This window comes from Pelobates fuscus, chromosome 8, assembly GCF_036172605.1.
Source record: "Pelobates fuscus isolate aPelFus1 chromosome 8, aPelFus1.pri, whole genome shotgun sequence".
In the NCBI taxonomy this organism is placed as follows: domain Eukaryota; kingdom Metazoa; phylum Chordata; class Amphibia; order Anura; family Pelobatidae; genus Pelobates; species Pelobates fuscus.
This window is the reverse complement of record NC_086324.1, coordinates 101,725,550-101,746,882: the sequence shown is the minus strand read 5'-3', so window position 1 is coordinate 101,746,882 and position 21,333 is coordinate 101,725,550. Positions and strand designations below refer to the sequence as shown.

Below are 21,333 nucleotides of genomic sequence, written 5' to 3'. Positions count from 1 at the left end.
CTTGTGGGAATTTATCTTCCTTTGAAAAGACTCTTTGCAGGGCTACTGTGGTCTCCAAATCAGGCTGCAGCTGTCTCTTGGGCTCCAGCTACCTAGAAGTAGCTGTATAACTGCACCCCTTTTGTGTTAAATTTGGACTACACTGTATAAATGAAATACATTTTATTCTTAAGGTACCACTCCTTTCTAAAAGTGGGACCTCTTTAATGTGTGATATAGGTCATTTAAAATATATAGAAGAATCATATGCTGAAATGAATTAATAAAAAAAAAGTTTTAAGGTATTTATCCTCCTTTCTGATATTTTTAAATTGCATCCATATTTTTGTTGAAATTTGATATCATATATTTATTACTCTATTTTAATTCCAACAGAGTAGTAAAATGGGTATGGAAGCTGTTATTGCGTTGATGGAGGCCACACCTGAAACACCAGCTTGTGTCGTAAGCTTGTCTGGAAACCAGTCTGTTCGCCTGCCATTGATGGAATGTGTTCAAGTGGTAAGCATCTGTCTTTCTTTTGTCAATCTTTCTTTTATTGAGGCAGGAATTAAATGGGGTACAGAATAAAGAAGAGGGGATGCACAGTATTTGTACAGAGTGGGATCGCTTTAACACAGTAGTACATCTCCTTCGAATGACAGCCTCATTTTATATTTTATATTAAGCAAGCTTTTCAACAGGTTAATAGCACGCATAAAGTAACAGTTATAAAGGTGGTTTTCACTAAGCGATTGAATCATCAAGAGTTAAATTAATTAAACTAACGTAAACCAAATGAGAAAACATAATCAGCGAGAAAGTACAATTAAACGCGGGATAAACGGTCTAGGTATCTGCTTCCAGAAGGTACATTATGTGTATTTATACGCCTGTCTTAAGCAATCCTGAACCTATGATGCTCAACGTTTTGTCAAATAAAGATTGAGTGAGAGGTACCCTTCGTAGGTTAATATGGACCGGTTAGACACATCTGGGTATAGCTCAATCACAGCAGATAAATCTAATTGCTCAGAGAATACATTAACACAAGTCGCTGAGTTTAGCGCTCATATGCGGCAGTGTCGCTGGTCCGAGGACCTTACTTGTATGGCAAAATAAAATTTTAGAGACAACTTGCACTAAGAGATAAAACATTAAAGTAGATAAGATGAAGTAACAAGGTTAATGCGTACTATAAGATTGGAAATATACAGATGGTGCCTAGATTCCTGGTAATCTGTCTCATTTCTAGATATAGTAAACATGCTGGTTTAGCTGAGAACCTCTGACTATGCTATATAACGATTTGTCACAGGTAAGACGCAGTTCAGCGTCACTTAAAATGTAAAATAAAAGGGGGTGATGGTCCCATGGCACAGATTAGGTCAAAGTGGCTTAGCTAGGGTGAAAAGAACTTGTAAAGTCCCAAGTTGGTGCCCCTTCTTGTTATAGGGTTTCAGTCTAGCATGGGCGGACAACCTGTAGTCCGGGCTTCATCCGATACCCATTGTCGGTCTGCTCTGTGGGCCAGCGTATAGCATGTTGTGCTTCGTGGCGCCGTGTGTGTGAGGCAAACGACTCCTCCATCTCCCGTGCTTGTCGGTGTGTAGCTGAAGCGAGCCATGAGCACTGGCGCTCTCTGGGGAGACCTCGTGGAGTCGTGGATGCAGGTTTACTCTTCTGCCCCGGAGCTGTAGTAGAGCTGGTGCCCATTTACCACGAGCCCGGGTTCCTTTGTGGCCCAGGGTCGTCCCTCTTGGGATAGTGCGGCGGGCCTTAATCTTGGGTCGTTGTGGCTTTCGTTTGACTGCCCTCCGCCAGTGTGGTCGGCACCTGTGGGGTGTTCCCCCTGTTGCTCTCTGCCCGGGAGGGCCAGTAGTGCTTGAATCCAGAGATCGGGTCAGTAATGTGCCCTGAAGAGAATTCTCCAACCTCCTTTCGCCACAGGCTTTGTACCGTGCAGGTGGCGCATAGGTAGTGATGGCGCTCTTGCGGCGCCGGCCTTTCGGGCGCCTGGAGCCCGTGAGAGTGTCGGAGTTCCGCCGTGCGGTCACCCGGACTGGGCTAGGTAGCTTGCCCTTTGTTTGGGTCGTCAGGTGAGGTGGTCGCATGCAGGCTGCCAGTTTCTCCCAGAAGGAGTTGAATATTGCGGCCAGTCGGAGCTCCGTGTCTGCTGCGATATGGTAAGCGTCCCCAGTCACTGCCATCTTGAGGGCCTCGTGCGTCGGATTGCCCCTCTCTGGTACAGGCTCAGTTTCAGTGTTGCGGTGGGGCTGTGCTGGGCTGCCCCTGTTACCCTGGGGGGACCGGGATATCCCCCGCCGGTCCATAGGGGGGGGGGGAGGGGGTTGGATGCAGGTGTGACCGAGGGGCTACGTGCGTCGTTGCTGTCGGGGTGAGCGGCCGCCTCACCTCGGTTCGGTCTCGAGTAGGCCCCAGTGGCTTTGGAGGGTTCCCGAGGGGTGTTCGTCGCTTGTTTGGGGTCTTTGGATACCCCCGGGTTTCTCCTGCCTGCAATGCGCCGTTTTGCCGGTATTTACTCAGATTTTCGGGGTATTTGTCCCCAGATCATCTGTCTTTCTTAAGGCCGTGTTACTGACCTAATTTATTATATATTACTATAGACTGTAATCTCGTTAGAGCAGGGTCCTCTTCAACCTATTGTTCCTGTAAGTTTTCTTGCAATTGTCCTATTTATAGTTAAATCTCCCCTCTCATAATATTGTAAAGCGCTACGGTATCTGTTGGTGCTTTATAAATGTCGATAATAATAATGATGTTTTTATACAAATGTTAAAAAATTGTAAATGCGGGGCTTGTACACCCTCAAAGAGTATGGAAATCCACAGAGGTGTACCTTACAATTCCCAATTTGTGGCACATATATGCACTCGTGGTATATTAGACACAAAATTAAAGTGAACATTTCAGGACAGGTACACTTTGACAGATAACTGCTAAGCCAGTGAATAGATAAATACATTTACAGTAAATGTGTTATTGCTTGTGGTGCTCTTTATGCAGGCAAGTGACAGATGAGGGGACAATTTTGAAGACCATCTATACATTTGCTTGCAATTTGGCTTGCGCAATGTATAGATTATACTTTTGTGTACTGTTATTGTAGTTAAAGTTGTTTGTAGCATGACAGGTACACATACTCTAAAACCATATTGAATTAAAATGGAGAAAGTCTCACAATAGTTGTCACATTTAATTCAGTATGATATGTAGTGGTTGCAAAGAAATACAAAACTTTAATAAAAATGATTTGAAAAGAAATATAGATTGAAAAGATGACTGGCAGTTTTGGAGAATAGATCATACCCCTGCAGTCCCACTGCTCACTTTTCTGTTTTTTCGGCATTAAATCACTTTGTTTTTGCAGTCCTATCCACACCTCCCTTTGCTGAGACTCACACAGACTCCCTACATGTGACATGAAAAAAAAACTAATTTTTAACCTCTCTTATTGCACAGATTTTTTTAAATTTAGAATTTATCTCGTGCTCTGCTGCAGCCTCCTGTGTGTGACTAAAATTAAATTAACAATAGAGCAGGAGATACGAACTACTATAGTAAACTCACTGTAAAATAGTGTCACTATTTTTTTTTTAAATCTGATTGTAAAAAAAAATACTTTTTCATGGAGGTAGATAATGGAGTAGTGATACTGAGGAACATGATTTATACAGCAACAGCACGTTATTTGGTGCTTAGAGTGTCCTTTAAATATTTCACAAATCTTTGTTTCTGCCGTTCATCCATGTAAACCTGTTTGAAGTGATCTGCCATGTGCTGTATATGGGGAAAACTTCTTATAGCCTTCAAAGTGGCAATCCATTTTCTCCTTGTATGCTTATCATGTTACTCTGATGATAAGTCATTGTGAATTGCCCTGACTATACAGCTTTGCAAAAAAAATGTCACTCCTTTTATATTTTTCTTCTTTATGTGAAGTATATAGAAAAAAGAAATGAGGAGGGGACAATACTATGTGTCCATACTCCACTATATACTCAAAACACAAGGGTTTTTAAAGTTACTACAGTTATCGTTCATACCTCAGCTATAGGAAGATAAAGAAAAACAAAAAAGATAATCATGGACAAAAACCTCAGGGCTTAAGAAAATGAAACCTTGCTTTTAGTGAAAGGCTGCCTTGAGATAAAGGATCACAGTATAATGGCTTATTAAATATCTATGGGATGCACTACCACAGGGGTTCCCAATCAAGTCTTTTTCTAAAAACACCTTAGACACAACTGGGTAATCCCTAAATCCTGGACTGTTAGAGGGGTACTTGAGGACTGGGCTGGGAACCACTACATTAGCATGTCCCAGTTAAACTACATTTGGACCAAATGGGAGCCAAATTCTTATCTTGTATTGGTGTGTGCGCGTGTGTGTGTGTGTGTAAATATATATATATATATATATATATATATATATATATATATCCATATCCTGAAGGGTCGAAACGTTGATGAAGAGGTGGTGATTTTTTGAATAATATATTTTTGGAAATCCAAGAGAGTGCTCCTGTCTTCATTTTTTCTATGCTATTGCTGGGAGGCACCCGGGTACAATGACTGGTATTAAGGTCTTGCAGGTTGAGTGCCAGAGTCTGGATATTTGTGTGTGTATATATATGTATGTATGTATGTATGTGTACTCTTCTCATATTTTTCTAAATATTTTATTATATCTTTTCATGTGACAACACTGAAGAAATGACACTCTGCTACAATGTAAAGTAGTAAGTGTACAACCTGTATAACAGTGCCAATTGGATGCGCCCTCAAAATAATACAGCACACATCCATTAATGTCTAAACCGTTGGCAATAAAAGTGAGTACACCCATAAATGTCCAAATTGGGCCCAATTAGCCAGTTTCCCTCCACGGTGTCATATGGCTCATTAGTTTTACAAGTTCTCAAGTGTGAATGGGAAGCAGGTGTGTTAAATTTGGTGTTATCGCTCTCACACTGTCTCATACTGGTCACTGGAAGTTCAACATGACACCTCATGGCAAAGAACTCTCTGAGGATATGAAAAAAAAAGAATTTTTGCTCTACATAAATATGGCATAGGCTATAAGAAGATTGCCAAGACCCTGAAACTGAGCTGCAGCCCGGTGGGCAAGAACATACAGCGGTTTCACAGGACAAGTTCCACTGAAAACAGGCCTCGCCATGGTCAACCAAAGAAGTTGAGTGCACATGCTCAGCGTCATATCCATATGTCTTTGGGAAATAGACATATGAGTGCTGCTAGTTGTAATGATAATACCCAATATGCAGTGTGAAAATCACCAAAACAACAAAGACGGATAGAAAGCCCCTATACCGGTCCTTAGAATGGCAGGACTAACAGGGACTAAGGAAAGCCAGGAACAAGCCGAGGTCAAAGGAATACAGAAGTACACTAAATCGAGGAACGAGCCGAGTCAGGGAAACCAGAAATTAGAGTAGTCAAAGGCAAGCCGGGTCAACTCACAGATAATAGCCAAAATAATACAGGAACGCGCTGAAGAGAAACTAGGAACCACAACAGGGCTCTGATTTGGAGGCAAACTGGGCTTTTATATGATTGAGGGCGTGATTATCATAACCACGCCCCCAAAAGGTGTGTGTGTTGAGCTCTTTTGCTTAGAACTCCTCTGAGCACATGTGCGTGCACTGCCTCTTTAAAAGGAAAATATTTAGGAAATACGTACCTGAGACCCACTTGCGTGTTGGTTAGGTCAGAAATTGGTCACAACCCAACACAGAACCTGAGACTTCCACCACTACTATAGTGGAAGAGAGGTTTAAACCTAATTATAGTAAAAGAGGAGTAGATGTTATACAGAGTAATAAAAGGACTCTCCCTTAAACGCTGTGAGTAACCCCTTAATCTACACCTTACTCACTAGAAAGTGATATATAGAGATTTGATTGAACAACAACGCAGTAAAGGGACACTATAGTCACCTGAACAACTTTAGCTTAATGAAGCAGTTTTGGTTTATAGAACATGCCCCTGCAGCCTCACTGCTCAATCCTCTGCCATTTAGGAGTTAAATCCCTTTGTTTATGAACCCTAGTCACACCTCCCTGCATGTGACTTGCAAAGCCTTCGATAAACACTTCCTTTCCTTATTGCAAGTTTTGTTTAATTAAGATTTTCTTATCCCCTGCTATGTTAATAGCTTGCTAGACCCTGCAAGAGCCTCCTGTATGTGCTCAAAGTTCAATTTAGAGATTGAGATACAATTATTTAAGGTAAATTATATCTGTTTGAAAGTGAAACCATTTTTTTTCCATGCAGGCTCTGTCAATCATAGCCAGGGCAGGTGTGGCTAGGGCTGCATAAACCGAAACAAAGTGATTTAACTCCTAAATTACAGTGAATTGAGCAGTGAAATTGCAGGGGAATGATCTATACACTAAAACTGCTTTATTTAGCTAAAGTAATTTAGGTGACTATAGTGTTCCTTTAATATAAGTCAACTTGAACCTGAAAAGTAAGCATAGAGAAATAAGTAAGGGAATCTCTGAAAATACTAGCCTTAATACAGTACTTAGGTGAATAGCGTAATATGAAACTGACAGCTCACACTTGTCTAAATACCCCCAAATTTTACACACAAAGTATAATACAAGGAAAACAGATAACCCAGGTGGACCAAACCACTATAGGTGTCTCTTAGTGGAGTGCTAAGAAAGGCAGACTTACCCCTATATACAATGGGGAAATGTACAGTAATATAATTCCTATATGATAAAAATATATACACAATGGTGAAGTATATCAAGGTCCAGTAACATAAATGAGAAGATAGGTGAGAAAAAAACCACATGCGCAAATCAGAGGTTGCGTGACAATCTAACGTGATGCGTGAAGTGTCTGAGGTGAATTGTGGAAATAGGAATAGTAGGTGGGAAATAAAGAATCTACCCTGTGGTATGGCGAAATTGAGCGACCCCAGCAGCAATTGTAGTTCCTTCCGGTTGCAGTAACCTTGTAGCAGGTAGTGTTCAATGCTTGCCAGGGTGCACTCAATCTTGTCCTGAGCAACGAAACCAGGTTGACGTCCTTGCCCTCCAGAATGTCCTTTTTAAGGTGAGACGGGACTATGTGCGAGGGGTTAATCGATTCAATTACAGAAATAGATGCTAAAGTATTACCTGGCATAACATCAGCGAGTGGGTGAGCGGTAACATTACGCGTTGCAGGGTCTGGGTAGCACCACCTGCCTCCAATTTATCCAGCCTATCGCTGATGGTGCCGATGGATGACATAAGTGACGTCATCATAGCGTGAAAAGCTGGCAACTGAGTCCCACTAGGGCCTTCCACTGCATCGGAGTTGTCAGTAGTGGTGTTTAATAATCTAAACAACTCTGCTTTCCTAGTAGTAGCTGGGAAAGGGATGCAGTGTCTTCTTAGTTCTGCTGTGAGACGTGGGATGGTCCATGATCTTAGGGAAGAGGGACTGTTAACATCAGTTCCAGGAACAGGGGAACCAGGCCTAGTGGGCGTGCTGGGTAGCGAAAGTTCTTCAGGGATATCAGGAGTTTGTGACATAACTGAAAAATATAAAGTTACTTAATCAACACCCTGTAATGAATTGGGTGGGTAATGGTGAGACTAGCTAGATACCAAGTGTAAGGAAACCAAGTGTATTTAAATCTCCTTCGGTAGTTTCCTCCCGAACCACCAGAGCCTAGTGTAGATAGCTCTCCGTTCGGTAGTTCCAAGGAACAAAATCCATACGAAATAGCAATAGCTTCACAAGATAATTCCCTTAGTAAAGCATACGAATTCCAAATAACAGCCGAAGTCAAGAATCGGGATACAAGTAGAACTGAGCTTTATTCACACCCACAGCCTTTTATGCAAGTCCCCCTGCAAGGGGACATCCCACAGGGAGGGACAACATTTAACCAATCCTGTACAATAAAAATATAAAACACACCCAGCACAAACATATAATTCCCTCCCCTAACCCTGGGGATAATCAGGTCTGATACAGTAATAACCTAATTATCTCCAGGCAGAAAAATCACATAGAAACATAGAATGTGACGGCAGATAAGAACCATTCGGCCCATCTAGTCTGCCCAGTTTTCTAAATACTTTCATTAGTCCCTGGCATTATCTTATAGTTAGGATAGCCTTATGCCTATCCCACGCATGCTTAAACTCCTTTACTGTGTTAACCTCTACCACTTCAGCTGGAAGGCTATTCCATGCATCCACTACCCTCTTAGTAAAGTAATACTTCCTGATATTATTTTTAAACCTTTGTCCCTTTAATTTTAGACTATGTCCTCTTGTTGTGGTAGTTTCTCTTCTTTTAAATATAGTCTCCTCCTTTACTGTGTTGATTCCCTTTATGTATTTCCCCAATTTCACAGTTTCCCCAATTTCTGGAACACCCCTTTATACATGGAGTATCCCCACAAATCCTATGTCCCCTGATAGCTCCGATCTGGGTGACCAACATATTCAAATTTCACCCAGATCGGTTCAGGGGTTCTCAAAAACTATGGAAGTCCTTTGTGACCGGTTCACCGTGGGTGGGCTGCCCAAAATAGTTCCATAAGTTTGTGGGGTTTTGACGGTCACTTTAGAAAAGGGAGAAAAACAAATATAAATAGTAAACGAATTCCCCTGGCTCCTAGCAGCGATTGTTCCCCTCATTCGTATGCACAAACGTACCGAATAGCGCTCTTCTAGCTAATCGGTACATATAGTTCCAGCGTTCGTATGTTTGAGACCGGTGTTCGGGAAGTCGAGTGTCCGATTTTAGTTCCAGACACTCGACGACCAAGTCCCGCTGCCTTTGTTTGAATGAAAAAAGATGGCCGCGGTTTTCAATGCCACGTGGCGTTCGGCAGTACGAACGCTGGCCGCACACGTAGAGGGTTTAAGTTATGCCAGCTTTGAAGTAAATGAGCCCGGGGGTGGTCTTTGTTCGGCAGTTTCATCTGCCGACTGGAAACATGAAGAAATAGAAGGGAAACATGCAGAAATACCGAATAACAGTCATTTCTTCACACCAAGCGGTGAAACAATTATACATTGTGAAAATGACAGATGAGTCCCTGCTAATTGCCAAGCGGCCTGAAAGGCACTACCTATGCGTTGGCCCGAGGGGAAAGTATGAGGCCATCGAAACTTTGTGGCGGGGTGTTGGCCTCTCGGTGGCAATTAAAGCATAAGATAGAATGGGAGTGACAGGTGAGGCCCGCTCTATGCGACCGTGCGAGGCGGCTGACTATGATTTGGCCCGAGGGACGTATACCTCAGAGTATGAGGATGGGTGTTGGCCTTGCGGGACCACTAACCTATGGATTAAGACCAGAAATGTTTTCCTAGTTGGGCTGCATAACCTAGGACCAGTACCACTCTAAAATTAGAAAGGTACTAAGTTCTGGCGTAGTACCTGATATGTGAGTCAGGACGAGATGTCAATGCAGAGATAAATAGTGGTGGCAATAGTATCGTGTTGCGACCTATGGACATGAAAATTAATATAAGCGTCTGTGCGTATGGTTTTAGCTGGCCAGATCGTGGGCCCGAAATCAAATGAACCTACCAGGCACTATGCAGAGGGTAGTAATTAGACAAAGGATGATGACGGTTTTCTCGTGCTGTAAAAGCTACCGTCTGAAGTTCATGCTTACAAAATTTACATGCTTACTAAATTAACATGTATAATTTGGCCAAAAGCATACTTTATAATAATCAAATTCCAACCAATAAAGGCCAGTTGTCGAAGTTAACTTCTAAAAGTCATGGTCTGTGAAAAGTAGGATAGAGCTCATGGTTTGGTGTAGCAGAGAAACAGGGAGCAGATGTGGCGTAATCCCTAAGCAATACTGCAATACCATTATGTATTGTGAGAGCTGTATGCCTATCCCTGGAACATAATAGGTCTTGTAACAGAGGTCCATTTGCCCCTAAAGACGTTAGAACGTATGAGATAGCGTATTTATATAGACCAAGGTCAGAATAACTTTAGACGTGTACAGAAGTATGGTCTATGCATAGGCGTGCGCACGGGGTGTGCCTGGGCACACCCTAATCCCCGCGGCACGCCTATGTATTGAGACCGGCAGGGGAGATCTCAGGATCCCCCCTGCCGGCTCATGCAGAGCCGGCGCTATCCGAGCGCCGGCTCTGCTCTCAGCCTCCCCCTCCCGGCTCACATGCAGGGAGGGAGGCAGGAGAGGACCGGCGGAGCTATTGCCAGCAGCTCCGCCGGGTTCCTCTCGCGCGATCTGAGCGTTGCCGCGGCAACGCTCAGATCTCGCGTGAGTGAACTCTAGCCCTGCGGGGCTAGAGTTCACTCTCCTCTGGACCACCAGGGATGGCAGCAGCAGCAGCAGGATCCCCCCTCCCAGGCATAAGGTAAGAAGGGAGGGGGGATAACTGATCTGCCTCCACCGGACCACCAGGGACAAGGAACAAGAATCCCCCCTCCCCACATAAAGTAAGAAGGGAGGGGGGATATTAAATAATGTACCCCCACCTCCACCCCCAACAATCACCCACACACATACACAGCACACCCACACACACACACACACACACACACATACACAGCACACACACACACACACACACAGCACACACACAGACATACACAGCACCCACACACATACACAGCACCCACACACATACACAGCACCCACAGACATACACAGCACCCACAGACATACACAGCACGCCCACAGACATACACAGCACGCCCACAGACATACACAGCACGCCCACAGACATACACAGCACACCCACAGACATACACAGCACCCACAGACATACACAGCACCCACAGACATACACAGCACCCACAGACATACACAGCACCCACAGACATACACAGCACCCACAGACACACAGCACCCACAGACACACAGCACCCACAGACACACAGCACCCACAGACACACAGCACCCACAGACACACAGCACCCACACACACATACAGCACCCACACACACATACAGCACCCACACACACATACAGCATCCACACACACATACAGCACCCACACACACATACAGCACCCACACACACAGCACCCTCACAAACACAAACAGGACCCTAACACACACACACAAAACACTACCAGTACCCTCACACACAAACAGCACCCTGACACACAGTACATTTACAGCACCCTCACAAGTGCACACACACACACACACACAAACAGCACCCTGACACACAGTACATTCACAGCACCCTCACAAGCACGCACACACAAACACCCTCACCCACATAGTACACTACCAGCACACACACATCACACTAACAGCACCCTCACACAGCACACACACAGCTTTGTGTGTGTGTGTATATATGTGTATATATATACATACATATATATATATATAAAAATATATATATATATATACACGCCGCTTGTGCTTGAGGGTGCACACCCTAATGCAATAGGCTGCGCACGCCTATGGGTCTATGGCTACTAGTTCAAACTCTGGGAGATATGACTTATTCAGTTTAATGTGAATCGTATAAAGGGGTGAACAGATGCTGTCTGCAAATTTTGGGGTTGGTAATAATAAATCCTGCTCCTGAGTTGTGACAGGAAATTATATACCTTATGTCTGGACATCAGCAATTGGACTGGTCCAGGATCACGAGGGACTGGCCTAGCGGAATCCTATTTTTAGGTTGAGTATATGATCTGTTTGGGGTGGAGGGTTTGTTGAGGGAACTCAGGGGTGAAACTCCTGCTTGCACCTAATTATGAGACGTAGTTTGAGGTTAGAAATAACGTGTAATTTAACAGCTGTGCTATGAGAGTTTAACCCTACTTCAACTGGCGTTTTGCTTAGTGCCAAATGGTGAAGAAATTGGCTAAACCAGGGATAGGTGAGGGCCTACTAATTGCCAAGTGGCTTTGAGAGGCTCTAGATATGGATTTGGCCGAGGGACTGAGGCCACCGAACGGAGTGGCAGGAATGTTGGCCTCTCGGTGACAATTAAGAGCTTTAATATGAGTGGCTATGCCAGGTGAAGCCCTGTCTAAAAACCTATAGACGATGGGAGATGGGAGTTAGCCTCGCAGGACAGAATAACCATTAAACTAAATTAAGGCCAGCACCACTTCCCTTTACAGCCAGTTGATCTATCCCTAAGCATTGTAGGGGAAAAGGAGCGTAATGAATTTAACCCCTTAAGGACACATGACATATGTGACATGTCATGATTCCCTTTTATTCCAGAAGTTTGGTCCTTAAGGGGTTAAGGAAGGTATATAGAATCTGGCCCAACTAGTGTGGTTGAGCTTGAGAATGGATTCTTATAGTGAGGAACCTAACGACACAATGTGAACGCTAATGGGAATGTGTCCGGTATGGTGTAAGTGTTTAATAGAGATAAGGGCACAACGTACCTGTGTTGTGTATAAGGACTAAGACATCAACAACGGGGCGACAAGTATATATAGTAGAAACGAGATAATAAGGGAACAAAATATGTATATAACCTTAGTACAATCAACATGTGGATAGGGTAAATAATTAAACATGTTGTATCTAGGTGTGAGTTCCCACTGTGTGTCCTTCCATAAGAAGGGGTTATGTATGCTGACAGAGGGAGGTATAGGAAGAAATGAGTGGCCTGATGAGGCCATAATCGTATGTAATTGCTCAAATGAAGGCCTGAAATGAAGTTGTAGTGGAATGCCTGTGGTGGGCCATACGTAACGTATGAATGACGGCCTAGTGAGGGCCGTTTGTAGAGACTTTGTTGTGGCAGGCTATATGCCAAATGAAACTTATGCCAAATGTAAATCTTATGCCATATGTGAGTGCCCAGTTGAGGGGCCGAAAAATTGTGACATGCTGCATAGCTCATGGAGGGTCGTGGTATGATAGGGTTGTAGCACACCCTAGTAAGCTGGAAATAACGTAAGAGCTGAGTAGCAGGATAATGGGCTATATGAGAAGTAATAATTGTACGTATCACAATGTAAGTGGCATGGTTAAGCGGGATTATTGAAATTACGCTGAACCGCAATAGCCTAATAAGAGATGTAAGGATTACATACATAATGAGGGATAATGTAACCTCCTGAGAGTATAGCCAGGTGTATGCCACTTGTGAGGAGAATTGTGAGTAGATTAGCAGAGTGCTCATATGTGGGCAGTATAGGAAATAGCAGATGTGTACAATAAGACAAGGTTGATAAGGTTGATAAGAGGTTGTAAGTTGTGGGATAGCAGAAGTCGTAGATAAGTTGGGGGGTTACTGGTAGTTAAGGAGAGGCAATAAAATAGGTATGATAGCTATAAGACAGTAGCATACCCTGCGGTGTAAATGATGATTTGAAAGTCGGCATAGTAAACATATAGGGATTGAAAACACCTTATCTAGATATAATACGTACCTGCTGAGTCAAATTGGGAGCAGTAGAAACTAAGAATAAGTGGAAGTGAATCTGGTAACATAACCTGTAACATAGAATAGTACTGAATAATAGTGTCATCATGAATATCACCACTAGAGGGCATAGTGGTAGTAATGTTGGTAGTGGTAGTAATAGTGATTCGTATGGATGAATTCAGCCGAACTGCCGGCTACCAACCATTATGCGTAGCACCGAACAAAGAGGTAAGAAAGGTATGAATGAGTCGATTCGTATGAATGAATGCCGTGCGCCAGACGAATGCGGTGTGTATGAGACCCTTTCGGGAAAACTTACGGTTCGTGACCCAGGAAGCGGAACCCAGAAGCATTGTGGAGGTAGGAGTTGGTGGCGCAAGGAGTCTGGGCAAGCCTGAGGCACCTGTAGCCAGGAACAGCCAGCGGGAGGAGAAGCCCCAACATGGGTAAGGTATGGAGGTCTGCCGCGGTGAGGGGCTGTGGACCGGAGCAAGGAGAACTTGGCCTGTAGCGAGACCACGTGGGAGCGATATCCTGTGAGTTGAACCGGAAGTTATAGGTTCTGATTGTGTGCATGTATATGTATATATGGGTATATATATATGTATATATGTGTGTGTGTATTTAAGATTTTAGCAACACAATATCCTTCTTACATTTTGATTATAGATATCAATGTAACTGTTTTGTTTTGATCATCAGACAAAGGATGTGCAAAAAGCTATGGATGAAAAAAAATTTGATGAAGCAATCCAACTGAGAGGAAGGTAAGTTTACATCACTTCTTACCCAATAGATATTATGTATTTGTCAATAATGTAATATTAAAACCTAACAAAAGTGAAGCATTTTTTTCTGATTCTACACCATACATTAAAGTGTTTCTCCAACCATAATGGCATTATTCTTTAGATGCACCTCCCCCCTCTCCCTCAAATAGCATTTTACAATAGACTTTTACTTACTTTTATACAGTGCCAGGTGAAGCTCCCTGCACTGTTCTGCATGCCCTCATATGTTGTCAACTTGATGTCCATTCAAAGGCTTCTCTTAGAGAAGCTTTTCATATGACCATTTAACAGGCTCAGAGTGCATACGTGCACTCTGAGCCAGCAAGGCAAGGAGGGTAAAAATACATTAGCATAGGGAGAAGGGAGGACTACATTCAATGTGGGAGGTAGGGTGAGGAGACAAGCACTTTCTCTTATATTATGCTCTGACTACAGACATAAAATATGTACAGAACTGACATAAGGCAGCCCACTGGCTAATTCACATGTCCTAGAGGTGCAAGTAGCCCCCGGCACACAATTGACTATTCAAGCTTAAACACTGCACATATAGACTCCTCCCACCATGACCACTTCAAAAAGTAGAAGTGGTCATGGTGGATGGCGTAACCCTTTAATAAAGTGTTAAAAGTGTACCTGGCTAGCTGAGTAAGGGAGCAGACGTGCTGCTGTGGAGCTCCGGTAAACCACACGGCTATAAGGAGTGAACTGCCACGGAGATTCACCAAATTTCACACAAACTACAAGCCTGCATCATCCAGAACCCCCCTAGAGAGAAATGGGACGAAAAAACGCAAGCTGACACACTCGATGAGCGCTAAACAACCAGACATCCGAGCGTCCTTTGAAAGGCCGCAACAACCCAAGATGGCGCCCACGAGGTCTCGAGACACTAGTTACTCAGACGAGTCTCTGGAAGATGATACTTTCACACCAGCAAGAGCCCTAAGCAGGGTATATGGTATACCTCACCTTCCACCAAAGGTGATATCAAAAAACTATTAATTCACCTGAGAGAAGTATGGAAGGCCAACCTGGCTGGCGTACGAACCGAAGTCAACGGCCTCACTGCAAGGGTAACCGCAGCGGAATCCAGAGAAGGCAAGAGGGAGCAAGAGCTCATGGAAACCCGAGCCCAAATAGAGACAATGACACAGCAAATCCAGGGGCTCACACGTGCAGTCACTTCACTGGAAGCACGACACCGCAAGAAAAATGTACGGATCCGCGGGATACCCGAAAGAGTGGGAACAGACACTATCCTAGACTTTGCTAACGCAGTGGCAAAAGCGCTGGGAGTGCGGACCGCAGTGGGAGCCGTGCCAGTTTCATCTGCGGTCCGAATACGTCCCCCGCGGATGCGCCCAGCGATGTCATCGCTGTCACCAGGGACGTCTCCATCAAATCTGCAATCCTAGCCAGATTGAGGAGTACCCCAGACATCAAGGTGGATGGCTGCCTAGTCCAGATATACGACGACCTGCCATTCAACGTCCTTTTAGAGAGGTGGAAATTCATGCCCGTAACGAAAGAACTTCATGACAACGGGATCCGTTACAGATGGGGTGCTTTGGGCACTCTGGTGGTGCAACGGGGAGACACCGTCCTGACCCTCTCGGCACAGGAAGACCCAGCGGAGTTCCTAAAGACACTCCAACTACCGCGGCAGGCTCACCATGCCACACCCGCAGAAATAGCCCTGGCAACTCAAGGGACCAGCCCGGCACGGAAACGGAACAACGAGGTGGGAACCACGCTGAGACAATCAAGAATGCAGAACCCACCATAGTCCCGCTCGACAGACGGACGGTTAGTGTGGCTAAAACCATCTGGGACTTCACACTCCTACCAGTAATGCACCCTAATATGCCCAAGCGGACACTGTGGAATACCGCCGGATGGAACTCTGTTGCCCCAGGGACGAGACTTTTCCTTTACCTTTTTTGGACTCACACTACAGGATGCTATGGACATGTTGGGACGTTGACCCAAGGGAGAGTGTTTCGGTAACGCTAGGTGGTCTAGCTACACTGGGAGTGCACTGTGGGCCGCAGGGGGTACGGCTGGGAAAGGATGGGACTAGCTGGGTAAGGGGGGCTCTCCCCTGTCGGTCGCCATGACCCGAATATGGTGGACCGGCAGGGGGGCCCGTAACATGGGGAGGGGACATGCATCTCATTTTGATAACTAGGCTGGCCTTAACCACCAACTTTCTGCCACGGGGGCACACGACAAGTCCCATTGGAGACGGAGCCATGCCCGAGAAATGTAATAACCCGACCACACAATCAAGACACAGAGAATTCCTCTGACTAGACTGCACTACATTAACACGACGGAGCCTGGACCAAATTGTGCCAAGTCGACAGCCTATACACTCACCGATAGGTCCAACACGAGAGGGTCTTACTGACTCTCTCTACAAACAGTGCCGTGCCCTCCCAAACAGACATAGGCGTTAACCTGCCAAAATTCCCACGACTGTACATAGAACACCACGATACTCTGAAACCTCACGGACAGATAATTTGGTCACCTACCTTAGGTTACCACAGACAATCAACAAAACAGGGTCCCCATAACCAGTCTGTCTTATTACCGCTAAAATTATATTGACACCATACACTTACATAGCATGTTTACTATTTATGCCATGACATATTTCACACATGTCAAAGTTATGCTTGCAACAGCTGTTGTGGCTGAGCAAGCCCATTGTTATTTTGTGCACAATTAAAATCAAAATAAAGAATTGAGAAAAAAAAATAGAGAAAATAAACAGCCATTTCAGTAAAGGCTGGACATATTATTGCCTTGACACACTGTACAAAATCTGCAAATGCATTATTAAACCTTACAGTATCAAAAGCTATAATTGTTAACAAAAAAAAACAAAAGGCCAAAACAAAAAAAGCAGGGTTTTAACAAAGTACAAAAAAAAAAAAAAAATAGAGGCAGCAATTCGTGAAAGCATACCTGAGAACTTATGTATATTATGTATATTTGAGATGGTAAGTTCTAGGGACGCGGCCATCTTGGGAAGGGCAGAAGGAGTGGGTTAGAGCCATATTGTGAAGGGCAGAATTTGGTTGGACTTTCTTTTATATTTGCTTCCATTATTGGAATTGGACATTGCTTATTTATTCACTATTTATTGTGGCACAGCCCTTTTTTAATTTTTGTTTTTATCTGATATGGTATGTGTCCAACTCTAAGCTACCGTCCCTCGCCCTCTCCCTGGATGCCGAGAAGGCCTTCGACAGAGTCCACTGACCCTTCCTATTCCACTTACTGCAAATACAAGGCTTCCCCGACTCTTTCATTACTGCAATCAAGGCCCTATACACAGACTTACAACCGCAAACCATACTAACGGGATCCCCGAGAACCCATTTCCGAGTATGTAACGGAACGAGACAGGGGGCCAGTCAAGAAAAGCTCCTGCGAATATATGGTGTCATGTCAGGGTACAGTTGCAAGAAAAGGTATGTGAACCCTTTGAAATGATATGGATTTCTGCACAAATTGGTCATAAAATGTGATCTGATCATCTAAGTCACAACAATAGACAATCACAGTCTGCTTAAACTAATAACACACAAAGAATGAAATGTTGCCATGTTTTTATTGAACACACCATGTAAACATACACAGTGCAGGTGGAAAAAGTATGTGAACCCCTAGACTAATGACATCTCTCAATGAGATGAGATTGGAGGTGTTGGTTACAGCTGCCCTGCCCTATAAAAAACACACACCAGTTCTGGGTTTGCTTTTCACAAGAAGCATTTGTAACGGATCGCCTGGCACCCCGACTGAGTACCTCCGTTAATGGATGCTCCTAGCGCTTCCTGAGGACTCCAAGCACTCTGGCAGACACCACAATCACCGAACCGATGCAGCATATGAATCTTCTCAAGCATAGGAATGCTGTAGACCGTTGAATAGGAACCATACGAATAGGCTTACACTCCTAGCAGTCAACTGGAACAGCATGCAATAAATCCTTCCCCCAATAATGAGACGACACTTCACTTTGAGGGTAAAACAGGAACTCTGGACTGGCTCATCCAGCCTGGCTTTTATTTCCATCTCACACATACAGGCCGCACCCAGGGGGAGGCATAAAATGACCAATAGTGTCACGGGTGCAACCCACACATCCCCTCCCCTTAGTGTGACACATAATCCCATTATGCATACAGTTTAAAATATACTTTTTACACAACTTTCATAAATCTAAAACCATACATCACATTCACATAAAAATACATATCCACAATCAATCCATTCAGGGGAACAACATATTAAAAAAATGGCATGGATCAGACCAGGGGTTCAAAAGTTAGTAAAGTATCTTTTAAAACCCCTAGCTTTCCAGCTCAGACCGTTTTTTACAGAGCCTTCTCTGTGCTGGAGAAGTAATCCAATTATCTCCAGCACAGAGACAGACTCCATTAACCACATGGTTACAGAAAGACATAAAACACTTTAAAATACAGAAAGTTACTTTTTATCCATAACACACAGACATTTCACATATCCCCAGATAGCTGGGATCTGAGCGCACAAAACTACCGAATAGCGCGCAGGTCCTATTCACACAGTACAATTGCCATGGAGCTAAAGTCTTTCCCATAGTCTTTCATTATATGAATAGGCTCCATGGTATAGCTATCTGGGTTAACACATTCACATAAAGTCTGGTCCATAGTCCAAAGGCAAGAGGCGGGCAAGCAGCCCCCTCCAAGGACACGTGGCGAGGTCGGTTTCGCCACAGCATTGCCTGGTGTGAATGATGCCTCGCACAAAAGAGCTCTCAGAAGACCTACGATTAAGAATTGTTGACTTGCATAAAGCTGGAAAGGGTTATAAAAGTATCTCCAAAATCCTTGTTGTTCATCAGTCCACGGTAAGAAAATTGTCTATAAATGGAGAAAGTTCAGCACTGCTGCTACTCTCCCTAGGAGTGGCCGTCCTATAAAGATGACTGCAAAAGCACAGCGAAGTCTGCTCAATGAGGTGAAGAAGAATCCTAGAGTGTCAGCTAAAGACTTACAAAAGTCACTGGCAAATGCTAACATCCCTGTTAGTGAATGTACAATACGTAAAATACTAAACAAGAATGAATTTCATGGGAGGATACCACAGAGGAAGCCACTGCTGTCCAAACAAAACATTGCTGCATGTTTACAGTTTGCACAAGAGCACCTGGATGTTCCACAGCAGTACTGGCAAAATATTCTGTGGACAGATGAAACCAAAGTTGAGTTGTTTGGAAGAAACACACAACACTATGTGTGGGGAAAAAGAGGCACAGCACACCAACATCCAAACCTCATCCCAACTGTGAAGTATGATGGTAGGGGCATCATGGTTTGGGGCTGCTTTGCTGCGTCAGGGCCTGGACGGATTGCTATCATCGAAGGAAAAATGAATTCCCAAGTTTATCAAGACATTTTGCAGGAGAACTTAAGGCCATCTGTCTACCAGCTGAAGCTCAACAGAAGATGGGTGTTGCAATAGGACAATGACCCAAAGCATAGAAGTAAATCAAAAGAATGGCTTAAACAGAAGAAAATACGCCTTCTGAAGTAGCCCAGTCAGAGTCCTGACCTCAACCCGATTGAGATGCTGTGGCATGACCTCAAGTAAGCGATTCACACCAGACATCCCAAGAATATTGCTGAGCTGAAACAGTTCTGTAAAGAGGAATGGTCAAGAATTACTCCTGACCGTTGTGCACATCTGATCTGCAACTACAGGAAACGTTTGGTTGAAGTTATTGCTGCCAAATGAGGTTCAACCAGTTATTAAATCCAAGGATTCACATACTTTTTCCACCTGCACTGTGAATGTTTGCATGGTGTGTTCAATAAAAACATGGCAACATGTCATTCTTTGTGTGTTATTAGTTTAAGCAGACTGTGATTGTCTATCGTTGTGACTTAGATGATGATCAGATCACATTTTATGACCAATTTGTGCAGAAATCCATATCATTCCAAAGGGTTCACATACTTTTTCTTGCAACTGTATAAAGTCAATCTCACCAAGTCAACAGCAATGCCATTCCACCTATCTGACCAAGAGGTAACACACATCAGACACACCTACCAAATTAAAACCAACACAGACCCTAATGCACTGTTCAGATACAACTACACGCCTCTGTTCGCCACACTCAAGACCGACCTAGAAAACTGGACAGACAAGCCCATCACCTGGCTGGGCCGCTTACACTCAGTGAAAATGAATCTCATGCCCAGACTATTATTCTTATTTCAAGCCCTACCGATCCAGGTCACCAGGAGGATATAGCTGACATACAGAAAGCAGCTGACGCATTCATTTGGCAGAGAAAAAGGCCCAGGATAGCCAGAGCAATACTCTACAACCCCAAATGGAGGGGAGGTCTTTGACTCCCTCACCTCTACCATTACTATCTCTCAGCTCAAGTAGCCCAAATAGCCCACTGGCATTGCCCCATCGATCAGCGTCGATGGGTTGACATCGAATACCTCATGACTGGCGCAGACCTCCCACAGTTCTTCATATGGACACCAAGGTAACACGGAGTGCTCCTTCGGACCACATGTCCCGCCGTCCTTAACTCCATCAGTTTATGGGATCAAATAGCACGGAAATATAGGCTCACGGACACCCCCTCCCCAATGATCCCAGTGCTACGAAATAGAGCGTTCCCACCGGGACTTAGGGCAAGAGAATTCAAAGGCATGGAAGCCACTGGCTTACAACGCTACATCCCCCTATACATTGACAATCACTTAGTAACATTTGAGAACCTACAATCCCTCGCCCAGCTGAAAACCCACAACTTCTTTCACTACGTACAACTTAGGGATTTTGCACAAACCATGGAGGTTAAGACAGCAATTGCCAAACCCCTAACCACCATTGAACAAATATGCCTAAAAGAAGCCATGCCGGTGAAATTAATTTGCTGCTATACAGTCACATATGCTCGGAATCTGGAGCATGGGGAACACAAACATACACGGACCGGTGGGAAGTGGACCTGGGCAAAACATTAGAGGGGACCGACTGGCAGGACATATGGGAGGCATGTGCGAAGGCGTCCATTTGCACATCCCTACAGGAACAAGCATACAAAACACTGCTAAGGTGGTAC

At 44.2% G+C, this 21,333-nt stretch overlaps 1 protein-coding gene across 1 annotated transcript in view; it reads left to right on the top strand.

Annotated features, from left to right (window-relative positions):
- PFKL (phosphofructokinase, liver type) overlaps positions 1-21,333 on the top strand; it is a 273,062-nt gene that overhangs the window by 150,538 nt on the left and 101,191 nt on the right. Inside the window, exons 10-11 of the mRNA XM_063430198.1 lie at positions 376-501; positions 14,092-14,156. Coding sequence (XP_063286268.1) covers positions 376-501; positions 14,092-14,156 — 191 coding nt within the window. The remainder of the gene's footprint in view (positions 1-375; positions 502-14,091; positions 14,157-21,333) is intronic.